The sequence below is a fragment of the Anser anser genome, assembly GCF_964211835.1.
Source record: "Anser anser genome assembly, chromosome: 24".
Taxonomy (NCBI): Eukaryota; Metazoa; Chordata; class Aves; order Anseriformes; family Anatidae; genus Anser; species Anser anser.
The window spans coordinates 6639757-6656961 of NC_139745.1; the positions used below are offsets into that span (position 1 = coordinate 6639757).

Genomic DNA, 17205 nt, shown 5'->3' on the forward strand with positions numbered 1-17205 from the left:
TGAGGTCCCAAGTTACTGCCTTAACCAAATGAGTGTCGGTTTTTTGATAACGAAGGGAAAGATGAGATTTAAGGGGAAATAAGTCTCTGGCCTTCTTTCAAGCATTATTTAACAAGAAGAAGCCTGTACTAGGAAGTCCTCAGTAAAGCCAAACCAGCTAATAATGAAAGTGCTGAACTTGAGCTAGATGCTTCTTAAGGCAAAGGAATTTGGTAATTTGGTGAGGCACTTACGCCTCCAAGCCTCCTTTGCAATTTCTCCGTTCATTTCAACTTATATTGGTGTTACAATGATAAAGTAAGGGCCAGGTTTTGTAACGAGCCCTCAGCCTGTCCTGTTCAGTTTCTGCCCTCATTCAGAATCGTACGCACGTGCCAGGAGGAGGTGCTGGTTGTTACCCATAGCCGAGTATGCACCGTTGCCATTTGTAACTGCACGTTGCTGGCCTACCATAATCCAGCACAATACAGAGCTAACGTCTAACTAGTCACGTATGAAACAGGCTTGGAAGACAGGCTTGGAAGACAGCCTGTATACGATCAGTACTCCTCACAGCGTGTTTAACTCAAGGCTGGTAATTATTTGGAGTGTCAGACCCATAGATCTTCTGTTACGGAAATTCCCCAAGCTTCACCGTTAAACAATGCAACCGTTCAGATTTGAGTAACATTATAAAGTTACCCTGACTACCACTCAGCTGCATTAGAATATTGATGGTAACCTCAAAAAAAAAATCTGTAAATTTAATTACAGATGATCAGCGCTGAAGCTCCCGTGTTGTTCGCCAAGGCAGCTCAGATATTCATAACAGAATTGACTTTGCGAGCGTGGATACACACAGAGGACAACAAACGCAGGACTCTGCAGGTAACCGAGTTGCTCCTACCTAGCCTTCATCTGCTTCGTATGCTGTTTCCAAATTTTTGTTTCCATAATATGAGGTATGTTTTGTAGACAGTAACTTTAGTACCTGTGTTTATCACTACAAACCTGGGTACAAAGCACAGTGCCCCGTGTAACTTGAATGCTTTTTGCTTAACTTGGTCTTAAAAACAAACAGACGACAATAAAAACACACAAAGCTGCAGCTGTGTGCTAATTGTGGCCTGCTCTGATTACTCAGGGTACCTGTAACTGTTGAACTTCATCTGATTTGTTTGTCAGTAGTGATTCTCCTAATGTAAGCTTGTGGATGTTAGTCTGGGTTGATAAATGTGCAGAGATGAAAACAAAAATGCCCACCTCTACAACAGATTACTGTTCCCTTTGGGCTGGGAGTCAATTCTTAGTGGTTCAAGAGTAAACTGTAGCTCTTCAGGGTCTTTTATGAAAAACTTTGACACTTGCTTTGTCTTACGTATTGATCAGAACTACCTGACCCTGTAATAATCATCAGTCCAGGCCCTCAGATCAGAGGTGAGAGACAGACGGTTAGGGCCACGCTGGATCTCCCACACTCTGGTGCGGAGATCGCCATTAGCGGCGAGCAGACAAGTCTGACTTCAGTCCAAAGCCGTGCTGTTGAGTGGGTGTCTAACCACTCAATCTTCACTAAATTGGGCTAATGCAACTTCCTTAATCCAGGCTTTAATGCAGTTACTGTGGGAAGGGTGTATTTGGTACACATACCAATAACGTGATGCTTCCTAAGTGGCAAGTGTTAACTCAGGCACGTCCTGTTAGCAGCTTTCAAGTTATTATTTCAGAATTGTGCTTAAATCCTGATCCTAATGTATAAGACCTTTAATTGACCCAGGTTTTCTTTCTGAGTGCTTTGCCTTCCACAGCAGCTGCCATCCTGGAACAGCTGCTCCCCGCATGGTCAGTGCAGCTGGAGGAATGCAGGCTCTCTTATCAAGTATTTGGGAAAAAATTTCGAGTGGAGAGGTCTGGGTTATGGCAGTCTATTCCGAAGGAAATTGGATTGAACCCAATCCTCAGCACGGAGAATGAAATACGAGAGACATCTGTTCAATAAAAGTTTTCTTCCTGGTGAAGATACTTTTATAATGTATGCTGCCCGCAGAACAAAAGAAATGTCTCTCTTGTGCTTTCTACGTGATCATTGTTTGGCACTTAAATGCCAAGACAGTATAAGGTTTAGAAATGTCAACTAACCTGAAATGTGAGGATTGATTGTCTTTTAAATTTTACCCACTCGTTAGGCAGCGTAGGCATCTTTGTCTCAACTCATGTTCATATACATGCTTTATAAATTTATCTTCAGCTAATGAAAATGAGGCTTTTAATAGCTTCTTGAATCAGCTCTACTTTTTAAGGTGGCTTGCAAGAATTTTAAGATGACATTTTAAGAGAATTTTAAGATTTTAAGATGACAGTACCTTTTTTTTTCCTTCAGATCTTAAGCAAATACATTTAAGTGATGACTTATTGCTGGCTGACTCTTTGTTCAGGTTTTTAATGTTTTGACCTGATGCTAACGTTTGGTTTTCTTTTTTTGGTTAAGATACAAAGGAAAAGGTTTATATATACATTGTATATAGCAGTTTTGAGAAGATACTTGCCTTGCCAATTTTTCTTAAAAGCTCATCGGCTCTTGCACATCCTTTTTCTGATGCATGTTTGGCCAGTTTGCTAAGTATGTTTTAATCTTTCTGCTTTCTTTTAACTATTTTGCCCTTCCACATGCTGAAGCTTGTTCTCTCAACATCTCTTGGGATTCCCCTGCCCTGAATAAGATGATCTTGTGATCCTGTGATTCTTCTTTTTCCCTCCTCTCCCCAATGTGTATTCTACATATGTTTGTAGTAATGCAGTTTCTAACTGTCATCTTCATCTTTTTGCAAAGCTTTTTTGCACAGATCTTTGGAGTAGGTTTTTGTTTGGCCTTTTAAATTCTTCATTTTTAACGATTCCCCTTTTTTAATCTGCTAAAAGGTTTATGTCTGTTGTCATGAGCCCTCTAGTGAATTACATCAGTGCTGTTGTAAAGAATCTGTTTAGGCCTGGTGGGTGAGTGGATGACTGTAAAAGCCTGAGTTTGTGAAACGCCTTTGATTAAAAAGCTTTAAGTTTATTCAGTGACAAAACCGACTTCTAAAGCTGAAGAATGGTTTTCTTTTTGTTGTTCTAGAGGAATGACATTGCCATGGCAATTACAAAGTTTGATCAATTTGACTTTCTCATCGATATCGTTCCAAGAGATGAGCTGAAGCCTCCAAAGCGGCAGGTGAGACAGAAGAGCGGTTGCCCTGTTGTCTGTCCTTTCCTCAGTGTGATTTCGCTCTCTGATTGGTAGAGTGTTAATAAAGAAGTCCAGAATCTCAGATTTAACCATGAAGTTTATGCCTCTCTTTTTTCACAGGTTTATTCACAGCAGTTTTCGGGTTCTTAATTTTTTATAGCTTGTATGGAGATTTACAGGAGTTTATCTTGGGGATTTAATTAAGTAACAAAAACATTACTAAATAGCTCTGAAAACAAATGTTGCCAGCTTTTAAAAAAATAATTTTAAAAAGTGTGCTGAGTCTGCATCCTTTGAGTGTCGTAAAGGAAGAAACAGGCATCTTTGCATAGCAGTAGCACCTCCTGCATCCTTTGGGGCAGTCATTGCTACTGTAAACATCCTTGACTGGAAGCTGTAAGGTGTTAGAAGGAGCTTTCAGTCGGATGTTTACAGCGGCAGGCTGCTGCGGTCATCTGAGCACAAGATGTCCTTTGAAAGTTAACAGGCTCGCGCTTCACAAAGCGCTTGTTTCCCTCGTGTTTGAGACGGTGACGAAATTGCAGCAAGGTGGGGGTGAAGCTCTCTTGCCACTTCAAATGCACAAAGAAACAGATCCAGTTCTCTGGTAGACTGATTCATCTCCTTCGCTTAAAATCTTGTTCTTTTTGCTGCTAAAAGTTCACCAGCCCAGTGACTGTTGGTCTTTTTTATCCATTGCTTGAGAAAATGACTGGGCTCCTGCTGCCGGTGCAGCTCCTCTAGGGAAGAGTTTGGGCAGGGCTGCACCTTGCTCAGCAGCTCCTGGAATCCTTGCCCAGGGCTTGACTGCAGCAATTTCTTCTCTGAACAGTAGATTGCAGTGGCTTATAACGATTTATGTGCTTTCTTCAGCTGGTTTCCTGATACTTTTGGAGGTTTGCAGTGCCTTAGTCTTTGAAATGTGCAAAATGATCCTTAAAATATCTTTTCTTATGAGTGCTACTGGGGAGGCTGGAATAGTGTAAAAACAACTTGCTGGCAAGTGTTTTACTTGGAATACAAGAGATGTCAAAGAAAAGATTCCAATATAAATCAGGATAGCGTGTAAGAAGATACCTACTGTGAGCACAGAGACAGCCTCGTTGTAGATCTGGATTCTGGAGGTTGCTGTTTGACTTTTTGTCTTGAAGTCCTCATGGTTCTACTGCCGTGACCACCAAAGGGAGGAAATCTGCGCTTCATCCTTTTTGGTGACATCCCGAGTGGAGTTTAACCTTGTGTTCTGATTTCCGGAAGCATTGTGACTTTCTAGTAAGTGAAGAAAATGCCTTTCCGTGTCACAATATATGCAGGAGTGTCTATGCCACTGCTGCAATCAGCTGTGATTACAATTAGCAGTATCCCAAGACTTCGCTACTGGTGTGCTGGGAGCTCTGTAGTCCATACACACGGTGAACATCCCCTGTGGGAGCACGGCACAGCTCCTGCTCTTCAAGAGCTCCCTGCTGTATCCCTGCAGTAGTACAGCAGAGATGACTTACACAAAGTTCATTAGTTCAGTGTTAAATAAAAAGACTAAACAGCAGCTGGTGCAGCTGCTCTCAGTGTTGTGCTTAACTGGGGGGAAAGGGAACCCCCCTTTCAGTTTGGTTCATGTTGTAGTCTGAGGTAAGGCAGGTGTGTTCTGGCATTGCAAATTCAGTTCTTTTAGTGCCTCATTCAGTTATTCTACGTTGTAGTGCTATATATATCTATTTTTTTTGAGTACTCGGTGTTGGGGAGGGAGAACATTGCCCATGTTTTCCCTTGCTGGAGCCTTTTGATTTACAGCAAGAAGAAACCCCTCATGATTTAGAACCAAATTAATGCGTGAAGTATTTTAGTAACATGTGTTAGATGCATATAAGTTGCTAGGTTCACTTGTCTTGATGCGTCACACCACAAGTGTGTCTGTAGGATTGCACAGCATCAGCAGTGGGACCCTGTCAGGTTTGGATTGAAATAGGCCTTGGAGATCTCTCTCCCACAGAAATATTCACTCTTTCTGAACGCCGCTGAATCACTAGAAATACTTCTAGCGGCAAGAGAAGTTTGGAGAAATAGCTGCTTGATAACAGCACAGGTTAGGACTTTACAGTGGAAAATATTCCTCTGATTCAACAGTGTTGAAAAGTAGCTGCCTGTAGGCTGACAGCCTGCGCTTCTTGGCTGGGGGTGCAATCTGTATTTTATCTCTACCACGGAAAAGACTGTTTGACAAGTTAGTGTTGGTTACGTGGAAGAGCTGGGAATGAAGCCGTGACTGTTATGTTGCTCCGGTAACTAGAGCTATGGCTTGAAAATAAAGGATGGCAAGCGATGCGATATAACCTACTGCAAGCAGATTGGGCTTTAAAGTCATTTTGGTGTCTAGCAAAGGCAGCTTTAACCTGGAATAGATACCTAGGGCCTTAACCGAGGTTTCGGTTAGGAACTGAGGATTGGAGTGCTCTAGAAATAGTGTCTAAGGCCTGGGCTTCACAGAAAGAGCGACGGCTCTCCTGGGCGTGCAGGTTTATGATTAGCTGGAGACGTGTCCTGTTGAATATATATTTTAAATTTGTTATTAATCCCTTCCCTAGAGGATTTGATGAAGCGAGGAGGAATTAATCAGTGAACCGCTGTGTGTAGGAAGTCCTGTATGTGTCTGATTGCAGTGGCTGGCAGTGCTGTGGGGCAGTGCCGATGTTTGCTCAGAGCGCCCCGCTCTGAAGTCGCTCCTTGATTACAGCCAACTGTGAACAGCTTAACCTTTGGGGCGTAACCTTCTGGTAGGCTGTTGAGAAATCTCCCATTGCTAAGTCCTTTGTTTAGCTGCTGTCGCTCTGAGAGACTAGCATCTAGGGGAAAAGGCTCTCTTACTCAAGCCTGGTGCCCATCTAGACAGCATACACCAATTCTGTTTTAACACAAATTCTTCTTATTCTGTCCAGTTGGGTATGCTGAAGGTAAGCCACAAGTGAGCTGCTTCTAATGCAGGGGAGTGGAAGAGACTCGTGCAGCCTGGAACCTGCCATGTTGTAGCACGTGTAAACATCCTACACTCTCAGCTGTGAACTCGAGGTGGCTGGGAGAGGATTGTTTACGCCTTCTGCCATGGAGTGAACATCTGGTGAGCCGCATCCTCCGCAAGGTGCAGGGTCTGACTGCTCCTCCGGGGAGCCTGAGAGTTTGGAGTCTTCAGCGTTAACTGCTTGCCACTTAACATAATCTCTCAAAATCTTGCCTAAAATTCCTTGCCTAAGATACTGTTAATCACAAGGGGCTTTTCTCTTCCAAAGACATCCTTAGATAAAGCAAAACATCAGACAGTGAGCTAGAGCAGAGGCTTTTTCTTCACGCTCTTGAGAGATTCCTGCTACCAGCAGAATCAGGCTGCCAAGCCGTGGTGCAAGATGAAGTTGTTACAGTTCTGGAAAAGCTGGATTTAAATAAATAAATAAATAAAGGCACTACAGTATACATCGAGTGCAAGCCTTCTATTCTGAGGGGCTTAACATCAGCGCTAGATTAAGATTTGTGTTGGACGTGTGGGCTGAGAAGAGGGTTTCGCTGACAGATGAGGCTCTGTAAGTCTTCCTGGTGCATTTGCAATTCATTCTGTGCTGAGATAACAGGCGATGATGGAATTTGCTGATGAGGAGCTGCGTGGTTTTCAGCTATGGTAATTTTATACATTCGCTTCTCATAATGAAATTGGTGACTACATTATTATACGTAAGATATTGGAGATGGTTTTGATTTCCGTATGGCTGAATAAATCAGGAGAGCCGGTTTGGATTTGTCATCTCAGGGTTACTTGAGTTAAACTGTTAGGGCTGAGGTATTGATCATGGTTTCCCGTGGAGTCTGCTTATGGGGGGGGTGTTTGGATGGCGGATGGGGTGGGCAGTTTGTGGATCAGTTCCCTCCCCGTTCACCTACTTTTTCCCTGTGCTGCAGGAGGAGGTGCGTCAGGCTGTGACCCCAGCCGAGCCCGTACAGTATTATTTCACGCTCGCCCAGCAGCCTGCTGCAGTGCAGGTTCAGGGGCAGCAGCAAGGGCAGCAGACCACGACGTCCACGACCACCATCCAGCCCGGGCAGATCATCATCGCCCAGCCGCAGCAAGGGCAGGTGAGTGCTGAGCAGAGGTCAGGGGCTTTGCAGCCCGGTGGAGCCACTGAAACCTTCGACTCTGCGTGTCGTGCTTTGCAGTCTCCGGTTCTCACTGCCCAGAACAGTCAATAACAAAACAGAAATGTGTTTTCCTTTGCAACGCAATGAGGTGGCTGAAACACTGAATTGCACTGATCTACTAAACAGAGTAGAAATATCCTTTTGCTGTAACGTAAGGTTGTGTTGTTTTATAGGAAGTGCAGTGCATTGTTACTCAAGAGCAGTGGCAGCCATAGGATGAATTCTCTTTTCCCCATGCAAGTGAAGCTGGAATAAGTTCGAGGCTGTGTTTGTACACTGTCAATCATGTGACTTAACACGTGTGTGTTTTTTTCTCCACTCCTCACCTTTATTAATAGCATACTGACGTTAGGAAATAAATTTATTTGAAAAAAACAATGAACAGATGCTTTAAGAGGCACAATGTTGATATTGATAGAGAAACGGGGCCTGCTCTGCTTTTCCTAAAAGATCATTTTCCTTTATCTGGCAAATAGTCGTGGTGTGTTGGTGAGGCTGGTATGGCACCTTTTGCTTTTGTAGGAAGCACGTTCCAGTTACCAGGCCACTGCTCTCTTCAGAGCTCTGAAGTCTCAGTTTGAGCCCTTACTGGCGTGCATTTTCTTGAATAGATTTGGCACGTCTCTGTGCCTCTCTTTGGCACAGTTACCTGTAAAATCAGAAAATCAGGTTCCTGCTTCACAGCAGTGCCGTAAAGATAAGCGTGCAGGAGCAGGCCAGGTGTTCAGAGACCTTAATAACGAGGATCACGTAGGTCCCGGTTTCTCTTCAAGGCGGTTTAAGCATCAGGAAATAACGGTGGGTCTCGGAAGCAGTCTGCCTGTGGCTTTCGGCATCGTGTGGCTGGCTCGCCTGTGTTCGGTCCTTGCTTGGCCCTTACCCGCTGTTCTGAACGCAGACCACCCCTGTGACGATGCAGGTGGGAGAAGGCCAGCAGGTGCAGATCGTGCAGGCCCAGCCGCAAGGACAGACCCAGCAGGCGCAGAGCGGGACCGGGCAGACCATGCAAGTCATGCAGCAGATCATCACCAACACAGGAGAGATCCAGCAGATCCCGGTAAGGCTTCTTACCACTGGAAACGTGTAACGTTGTAAACAAACCGTCTGCTGGTGTTCTGGCATGAGACTGTACATGGATGCTTTTGGTTTTTTTAACTGTAAGAGGAAGTTTGGATTGAGTGGTGTGTTTCCTGCACTAGGAGAGGAAAACTAACCAGGTGTGACGTGAAGGGGGAAATAAATCCAACCCATCTAGTGCAGACTCAGTGCCCACCACCACCACTTCCCCCTGAGTGGAATACTTACAATTAGGAAGCAATAAATAAAAATACTTCCTGGGTAAACCTTAGTTCTCCACTACAGCATGGTTTCAATAAAGCGTAATTAACTTCTGTTGCCTTTTCTTGGTTCTGCCTCTGCAAATCTGAAGTCGTGACCTGGCAGACTGAGTGGGAAAGGTGCCATCTGTGAGTTATTAATAAGCTTTTATGTTATAAAAAATATTTTACGAAATACTTTGGAGGAATGGCTTTGCAGAACCAGGAAATATCTTCTCGCTTTCACATTAGCATAGATCTGCTGAGGGCTTAAGAATGGGATTTTGAGTACCCAACATCAGAAGTAAATTTTGGCACATGTCCTAGGTAAACACATGGGTCAAAAAATGGCATTTTTTCCCCCTCTTTGTAGCTTCTAATGACCACAAAGCTGGGTCTCTTGGTTCCCATCTGGAAAATTTTGCACCTCTTAAAGAAAAAAAAATCCATCCAGTTCTGTGTACTTAACCAGCATACAAAGGTCAGAACAAGTGACCGAGACACTCACTTCACTTTGATTTCTCTTATTATGAGGCTTTTACCCATGGCTGGGGCAAAACCGATCTTTTACACAAGTCTGGCTTGTCAAGATTTGCTAAGCTTCCCTCTGTCTCTTCGTGCTTTGACACAGCATCTTGAGAAAAGTTCAGGTGGGAGGTGCTGCCAGATTTTTCCAATTCACTTCCCACTTCTCATCTCTTAAATCTTCAGCTAATTCCGACTGCTTGGCTTAAGGTGTTGGTCAGAAAGGAAGCGCACTGCTTGCCAAATGCAGTGTTTTACTACAAGCAACCTTTTTTCTCCTCTGCGTTCTCCACTGCCTTTCTCTTACATTCTTATTTTTTCTTTCTTTCTTTATGGAAGTCTCTCTGAGATACTTGTTCTTAAAAGCCTTTTGGAGGGGGATCTGCACCCATGTCTAAGTGAATCTGTTACAACAGTACCAGTGTTGCAGCATCCTCCCTTGGTTTGGCAACAGAAGAACAGTTCAAACTTGTTTTCCAGTCGTCTCTGGTGAATGCTGCAACTCCCTGCAAGAAAAGGATTTGGAGATCTACTAAGGGAAAGAAATCTTTATAAAGCAGCTGTGAGGGGACGGTAGTGTTGTGCACAAAGTGCTGTTCTACGCATAGGTGCATCCAGTTTTAAGTGATCGTGTGCTTTATGAAAATATGTGTCTGGAGACTTTTTAATTAGTGCCTGGTTTTGGCCAGGCACATTCTTCTACCATCCTCTTGCCTGGGAGCATTTAAGAGCAGGTAGTTATGTCTGGTCCTCGGATGCTGCTTAAATTTGCAGACGTGAGATTGGAACTGTCAAGTGCCTGAGCATGGAAGCTTTGTCTTCAGGAGCACTTGAGTCTCTAACAAGCGTAAGACTATAAAACAGCGTAACTTCGGAGTGGTGTTTTAATGAAATACTCACAATTCTCTGCTCAGTATTTAGCAGAGATGCTGTTTTGCCTGTAGTTAAACAGATCTCCTTTTAATCACAACATGTTGAAGAATCACAGTTTGTGGCAGATGAAACACCTTTCCCCCTTTTTGCTTCCAACAAATGAAGTACAATGGGACGCGGGAGCCGTGCACTCACCACGAGAGCTTGTTAGTGCCCCAACCCGGAAAGCATTTTGTAAGGTTTCACAGAACTGCAGCGCTCGGTCTATTCAGTGCTGCCATCCATTTCGCTCTTTCTGCTGTGCTTTTATTTTTCCCTTAAGTTTCCTTTCTTTCTCAATATAGTTACCGTTGTCTTCTGATGGTTCTTTTTTTTCACCCTGGTAGCTGTTAGGGTTCGGCTAAGAATCCTTCTCAATGCAAATACAAAAGTTTGAAACACTCTCGTAAAACCGGGAGCATCTCTGATGATTGCAAGAGTGTTGAGAGAATCTTATCTAAGTTCTCTGCTGGGTTTCTACACGCTCCTGATACTCTGCTTCTTCCCTGTGTTTGCTCTAGGACCGTGGGTTGCCTGTGGGAAGGTAGCTTTGTTCTTTTTAAAAACTAGTAAAGTTGGAAGGAAGGAAGTGTATGCATCAATTAATGGTAATCGTTTGTTTTCCCATGTTAATTTTGTGTTAAATTTCATCTGCATCTTAGCCTAAGCATCGCCGGGCCAGCTCTTTGGAGCTTACTGACATTTCTGGAAGAGCAGTTTTTCTAAATCACTTTGATCCATTCCGTTAGTAGTATAGTTAAAATCTAAGCAGGAAACCCCCAGTGTGGAAAACATGCTCTGCAGGCAGATCTCAGTGCAGAAACAGATTCTTTATTGAAATGTTTATGCTCATGTGGAGTTTATTTGCTCTTGAAATAATATTGGAGCTTTTAGACACAGCTGGTGAAGTCAGCGGTGTTTGTGTAAATGCCAAGACCATGTTCTAGGCACTTCCAACCTTTGTCAAGTGAGCCGTGTTCAAGTGTTTTGTATGTCTGTCTTTTACTGTTTTCAAAAAGAAGAAAACTTAAAATATTTTTGTGTATAATTAACCTTAAGGCTATGAATCTATAAATAAGACAAAATGAAAAATTCAAGAGTAGTATCAATCATGTGGTGAACTTTTTATTGCTTCTCAGATGGGTATTAGCAGTATTAGCTGTTTGTATCGCAGAAAATGCAAAATGAGAGGTGAGGTTACTACGATGACACTTTCTTCACGTCCCACTCCCCCAGGCATCTGCCCTTGCAAGATCTGGGTTGTAGGAAATAAATCTACATGTGAATGTAAAGCACAAAGCACTGATGCAAAGTATTGGCCTCTGCCAGGTGGGGAAGAGCCGTATTTAAAGGTTCCAAATACTATCTTGCAATATCCCTGGGTTTTGTCATCTCCACTGTCTTCATTTATTTGAAAATTTCCCGTATTTTCTTTTTATATTTTTTGGCAGAATGTAATAGGAATGTCGTTATGTGCGGCTAGCTCGTAAGAGTTTTCTTTATGTGAAACGATACATCGAAGTCGTAACTCGGTTCTCGTACTAAAAAGACAAATGAGTGTCCTTGATGCTTTCAGAAATTTAGCAATTAATATGCTTTAGCTACTAACTGACCACTTCCATTCTGGAGAAAGAAGTGATGTTGTGCTTCTTTGGGGTTTACTTCAAGAACCTGGAGGAGTTCTGTGGACATCGTTCTTGCTTTGGCAGGTAGTGGTAGTTGCTCATCTCAACCGGTAACCAACGGAAGCTTCCCAGTGGCATCTATTACTCTGGCTTCTGTTGTGGAAACAAGAAGGCAAGTTTGTGTGTTTCAGGTTACACAGTTACCTGTTTAATTTTCTTTCCCTGCCCCCTCCGCTTGTCTCCAGGTTCAGTTGAATGCTGGCCAGCTGCAGTATATCCGCTTAGCCCAACCTGTGTCAGGCACCCAGGTAGTCCAGGGGCAGATCCAGACGCTTGCAACCAATGCACAGCAGGTACGCACTCTAATGGCAGGGCTGACATTAACTGTTAAAGTGTTGTTCCCTAGCTCCTGAAACTGCAAAGTCCAGTTGAATTTACCAACTCTTGGGCTAGGGTTCCTGCGTTTCTTTTCTTCCTGTTACCTTCATCAGAATAATGAAGCAAGGAGCATAGGGGAAGTTTCCTTTACCTGTACGTGAAAGCTGCATGCGTGTGTGTGTGTGCGTGCGTGTGTCTCTCACTGTACAAAGCTCGTGCTGCTTCTGAGATGATTGCAGGTAAAACTTCATCAGCCTTCTCTTTACTTCTGCTCCTTCTGGCTGGGTGAGGGAGGAGCAGCAGCGCACGCTCTCAGGAGAGCTGTTACAGAGGTGAAACATCAGGGCCAGCGTTGCTGCCAGCAGGTTACCTCGTGGTCTTGGTGAGGCTGGTCACTAAGGGATTCTTCTCTGCCTTCAGGGGATAGGAGAGCTGCTGCTTTTCTGTGATCCTGGAGGCCGCATTCTCCTTGTGAAAATCAGAGAGGACATGCTTGTGTTTGGTTTGGAACAGCTGAATCCCATGTCCCTTGTTCTTGACTTGCAGTTAGCACCAGCATGACTGCAGTCCAGCGGCATAAGATGTATCTTACCACGCGGTGGGGTGACGAAGTTTGGAAGAGTCTAAATGCTCTTGAAAGGCCGCGGCAGAATATTTTGTGGGGTCCTGACCCTCTCCAAAATGCCCTCAGTGATCATCCTTCTGTTATCCTTGCAGATAACGCAGACAGAAGTCCAGCAAGGACAGCAGCAGTTCAGCCAGTTCACAGATGGACAGGTAAGAATTTGGAGATTGTTGATGCTACATCCCTTTGAAGTCAAAGGTTGAAAGACAGTTTTAAAATCTGTGTGTTCTGGCAAATCGACTCCTCCAGATAAAACCCTGCTACTGCTACCAAACCTGAAGCAGACACAGGATAAGTGAATGTTGTGCCGCTCTTAATTCAGGTGGATTCTTCGTGTTTGGCTGCATCTGCTCCAAATTAACCGAGCCCCTTGCACTCTGCGTAGGATCCATTTTAATCCTAACCAATTCAAGAATAAAGGTCTTAACATTTAGCTATTGACTATTGCATAAGCAGCGCCAGTTCAGTCTGGGCATAAGAAATTCACAGAATTACTTCAGACATCCATTGCTTAAATCGTACCAGCGGCTCTTCGTGGTCTGTTTTCTGGGACAGATATTACTTGGACCTGGGAGCTGCTGTTACCACCACCACTAAATTCGTAGGGTTAATGCATATCGTTGTGCTTGGAGGAGACGAACGCTGTGTGAGATGAGAACTGACAGTCCTTTCTTCCCCCTCTTCCGTCCCCACCAGCAGCTTTATCAGATCCAGCAAGTGACCATGCCTGCAGGCCAGGACATCACCCAGCCCATGTTCATTCAGTCCACCAACCAAACCTCAGATGGCCAGGCCACGCAAGTGACGGGGGACTGAGTGGACGTCGTGTCTCTGTGTGGAAACAAACACGTTACCAGCCCGACGTTCGCCGTACCAACCTGGTCTGATGAATCCATCTGCTTCTCTGTATCCATGCTCAATATTCAGCCTATAGTAGGCTGCGGTCTCCGGTGCACTATACGCCTTCCTCTGGTGGGTATGAGAGAATATCCAGCAGACACTGACAAGAATGCAATATTTGTATTTTTATTTTTAGAAGTCAATATTTCAGTGTATTCAGCTGCTTGTTCAACCCCCTGGAAACTGAAGAGAACTAATCAAAAGGAATTTGTAGCATCTCATTGAGCGATGTGTAAAACGTTTTTATCTAGTGAAATTATTAAAGGGTACTGCATCTGGTTTGTTGTAAGAGCTTTATTCCTGGTATTCTGTTTGTATTTTTCTCCGAATAGAGCTAGATTCAGTCCTACCATCTCAGTGGTCCATTAGGGGCGTGGGGGGGGAGTGTGTATGTGTGTTAGATTTTCCTCTCCTGCCTCCTTTTTTGGTAAGCCGGAGCATTGAGTATATGCAGCTAGGGGGCAGGGAGTAGAGGAAGAGTAATTAAAGTGAAAACAAAAACATTCCTTGTATTATGACTGTATTTTCTAAGGGCAAACGATTCTTTAATTTGGCCTGGTTTATTCCAGAAACACTAATGGAAGCCTGGACAAACCCCAGCCCTGCTGTTAACTGTTGTACTAGCTTCAGTCGATGCATGTAATATAAGCTTCATAAAACAAAATAAATTTCCTTTGTAAGATAACGTCTGCACTTTCTTTGGGAACCGGTGCCCAGCATCAACCTGCCAAGCGAAGAGCGTCCCGAGTCCCTGAAAAATCACCCCAAAGTGGTGGAACCTGCAACAGGGCTTAAGGGTGGCTGCAGAAGGGGCTTGGGGGGGTCTCTGGGAACATGAGCTGTGGGGTGGGAGCTCGCCTGGTGCCCACCAGCCAAGGAGGTCTCCATGGGGACGTTGTACAGCGACTGCCTCAGCAGAGCAGCCCTTCCCCTGTGCCTGCCAGCGCTCCCTGCAGCTTCTGAAGCAGCGAGGGGTTTAGGACGGGTTTGAACGAGCTCCAGAAGCCAGGTTTAACTGAGCACACTGCGAGGAGCCTGGCGGCGTTAGGGCCAAGCTTAGGGCTTGGCTAAAACACGGCTGGGGTTTTGTAACTCGTAATCTTTGTGTCCAACATCAGGCAATTTGACATACTTGGCACGTTGTCCAGGAGGGGCTCTGTGGCTTTGTGCAGCGCCTTGGCAGAGCTGTGTGACAGCGCGAGGGACAGTGCCAGCACCAGCAGCTGCTGCTTTTTCCTGGCAGAAGAGCCGAGTTCGCCATGGTTTCGCAGCGAGGAGCAGCACCAGGAGTGGTGTAAAGTCCATAAACAGGGCCGGGTTGTTCCTGGGTGGTGAGGGAGCTCGCTGCGATTCCTGCGCCTCCTGGGCCAGGTGAGGTCAGGTCATCCATGTGAGTCCTAAAAGGGCTGGGAGCCAGCAGCTCCCTGCGGGGTGGGCACCGTCACGCCTGGCGCAGAGCGTCGGTGGGCAGCCAGCGTGAAGCCGGGGGGAAAAAATAAAATACGCTGGGTGAAAGCTCCGCGTGTGGGCTGCGGCCACGAGAGGGCACCCACGGGTGGCTGCTGCATGGGGCTGGCGGCTCGTGGGGTGGGAGGCCCGTGGGGAAGGAGGCTCACGGGGACGGAGGCTGGCAGCCGCACACGCTGGGCTCTGCCCGAGGGAAGCTCTTTACCCAAAGCTGTGCTCTGCCTTGTGTTTGCTTGAAGGAGTTTAAAGTGGGAATAAATAAATATATAAATAGATAGATAAATAAATAAATAGATAAATTGCTTGAAGGACAGAAAGTGTGTGTGAGCTGCGCTGCTCCTGAAAGGAGAGCGCTTTGCAGCGAAAGCCCCCACCTGTAATTGAAGGCAGGCTGCTCTCAGCACGCTCAGCATCGCCCCGAGCTGCCTGACATCTGAGCTCAGCCAGGGGTGCGAGAACTGCACCGGGCGGCTGGTACCGAGGCTGGAGATGTCAACGTCTGGCTCGTAACGGAGCTGGGAGCAGGGATGTCACATCGCCTGCTGCTTGGCTTCACCCTCAGCGAGCAGCGAACGGCGTCTCCTGAGCAGGTCGGGCCCCGGGGCAGCGCTGGCCCCGCTGTGCCGCCACCGCTCCGGGACCCGCTGCTTCTGCAGGGCCCCGGTGCTGCTGCTGTGGCTGTGAGCTGCCCTGAGGGTGCCCTGGGGCAGCACCGGTGAGCCGAGGGTCCCAAAACTCTCCTGAAGTCCTCGTTCACCCAGCTCCCGGTGCTGCTCACAGCGCGGGGTCAGGGCAGGCAAACAGACGTGGGGCAGGGGCTGGGGTCGCCCCGGCTCCGTGGCCATGCAGCGCCGCAGCCCCCAGCCCAGCGGGTCCCATCCTGCACCAGGGAGCCCTCTGAAGCATGGCCAGGGCGTCCCAGCCTCTGGTTTGCTCGAGCGCGTGTGAGCACCAAGCCAGCAGCTAATTGCCCTGGGCCGAGGCCAAGCCTTCGGCAGTCGCAGGTGCTCCGCAGCCCTCCCTGCCCCCTGCTCCCAGCTGTCCCCAGCTCCCAGGACGCAGCCAGCCCCGGGCACCCTGCGGTCGCTTGCCCCCAGCTCTGCCCATCCCGGCCACCGAGCCCCAGCTCAGGCTCCCCCGTGCGGAGGCTTTGGCTGCCTCCTGCCCTCCGTGCACCCCCAGCTCTGCCCCGGGACCCCCCAGCACGCCCTATGGAGGACACCAGCCTGGGTTTCGCTCCCGTCCCATCACGGTTTCCCGTGGAGCCCCCGTCCCGCCTGTCCCCCTCCCCAGCCGGCAGCTCTGCAGCTGCATACCAGGGCTGCAAAACTTACTGGAAATCCTGTAGATGCAAATCCTGGCCTCAAATCCCGGCCTCCCGTCCGTGCCAGGAATTTCAGCTGCAATCCCAAGAGGGCAGCAGGCTCCAAGCACGCAGGCCTCCTCGCTCACCAGCACCCGGCCTCGGAAATCCTCTTTAAAGTTTCACCAGGGGCCGGACCCGAGGACGTGAGGGGCTCTGCGGGATGCCCGTGGCCAGGCAGGGGGCAAAAAGCCGGCAGAGCCTGGGCCGGCTTCCCGAAACCTCCGCCGGTTCTGCTGGCTGGGCCGGTACCCTACTGAGGCTCCCTGGCTTCCCCCCAAAACCTCCCGGCCCTCGCAGCTCCACAGCATCAGTGGATTTTCCCAGGGTCTGCACAGGTGGAAAGCGCGACCCCGGTGCAGGATCGGTCCCTTCCCTAAAGTGCCCCCAGGTGCTCTGCTGGGCTGAGAGTGAGCAGCATCACGGCTACCGCTGCACCTGCAGCCTCTGAGGTTCCCTTCTCCCCCCCCCCCCGGGGATGGTCTGGGACCAATTTGCAGAAGCCGAGCTGCCGGAGGCCAGGAGGGGAAGGTTTCAGAAGGGGCAGCGGTTGGGTGGTGGTAGCACTCCTCTGCTGGTTCATCAGCAGCTTGCCGAGTCCAAGCTAGAGAAGTGACGTCTTTGTTGAAAAAAATCCCGAGTTCTCTTGCGAGCGGAGCTCTCCCGGCGCTTCCCCAGCACGCCTGGGACCTCAGCCTGCAAAGTCCTGC

At 47.2% G+C, this 17205-nt stretch overlaps 1 protein-coding gene across 19 annotated transcripts in view; it reads left to right on the forward strand.

Annotated features, from left to right (window-relative positions):
• Positions 1-14350, forward strand: part of NFYC (nuclear transcription factor Y subunit gamma) — a 33824-nt gene extending 19474 nt beyond the window's left edge. For 6 of the 19 annotated variants that reach the window (XM_083809847.1, XM_083809855.1, XM_083809857.1 and 3 more), the window contains 7 exons: positions 754-867; positions 3095-3190; positions 7148-7321; positions 8283-8441; positions 12008-12115; positions 12858-12917; positions 13462-14350. In XM_083809847.1, the coding sequence (XP_083665973.1) occupies positions 754-867; positions 3095-3190; positions 7148-7321; positions 8283-8441; positions 12008-12115; positions 12858-12917; positions 13462-13581 (831 nt within the window). In that variant the 3' untranslated portion in view covers positions 13582-14350. The remainder of the gene's footprint in view (positions 1-753; positions 868-3094; positions 3191-7147; positions 7322-8282; positions 8442-12007; positions 12116-12857; positions 12918-13461) is intronic. The other 13 variants (XM_083809860.1, XM_083809861.1, XM_083809862.1 and 10 more) reach the window with 7 other exon arrangements.
• The last annotated feature ends 2855 nt before the right edge of the window (positions 14351-17205 follow it).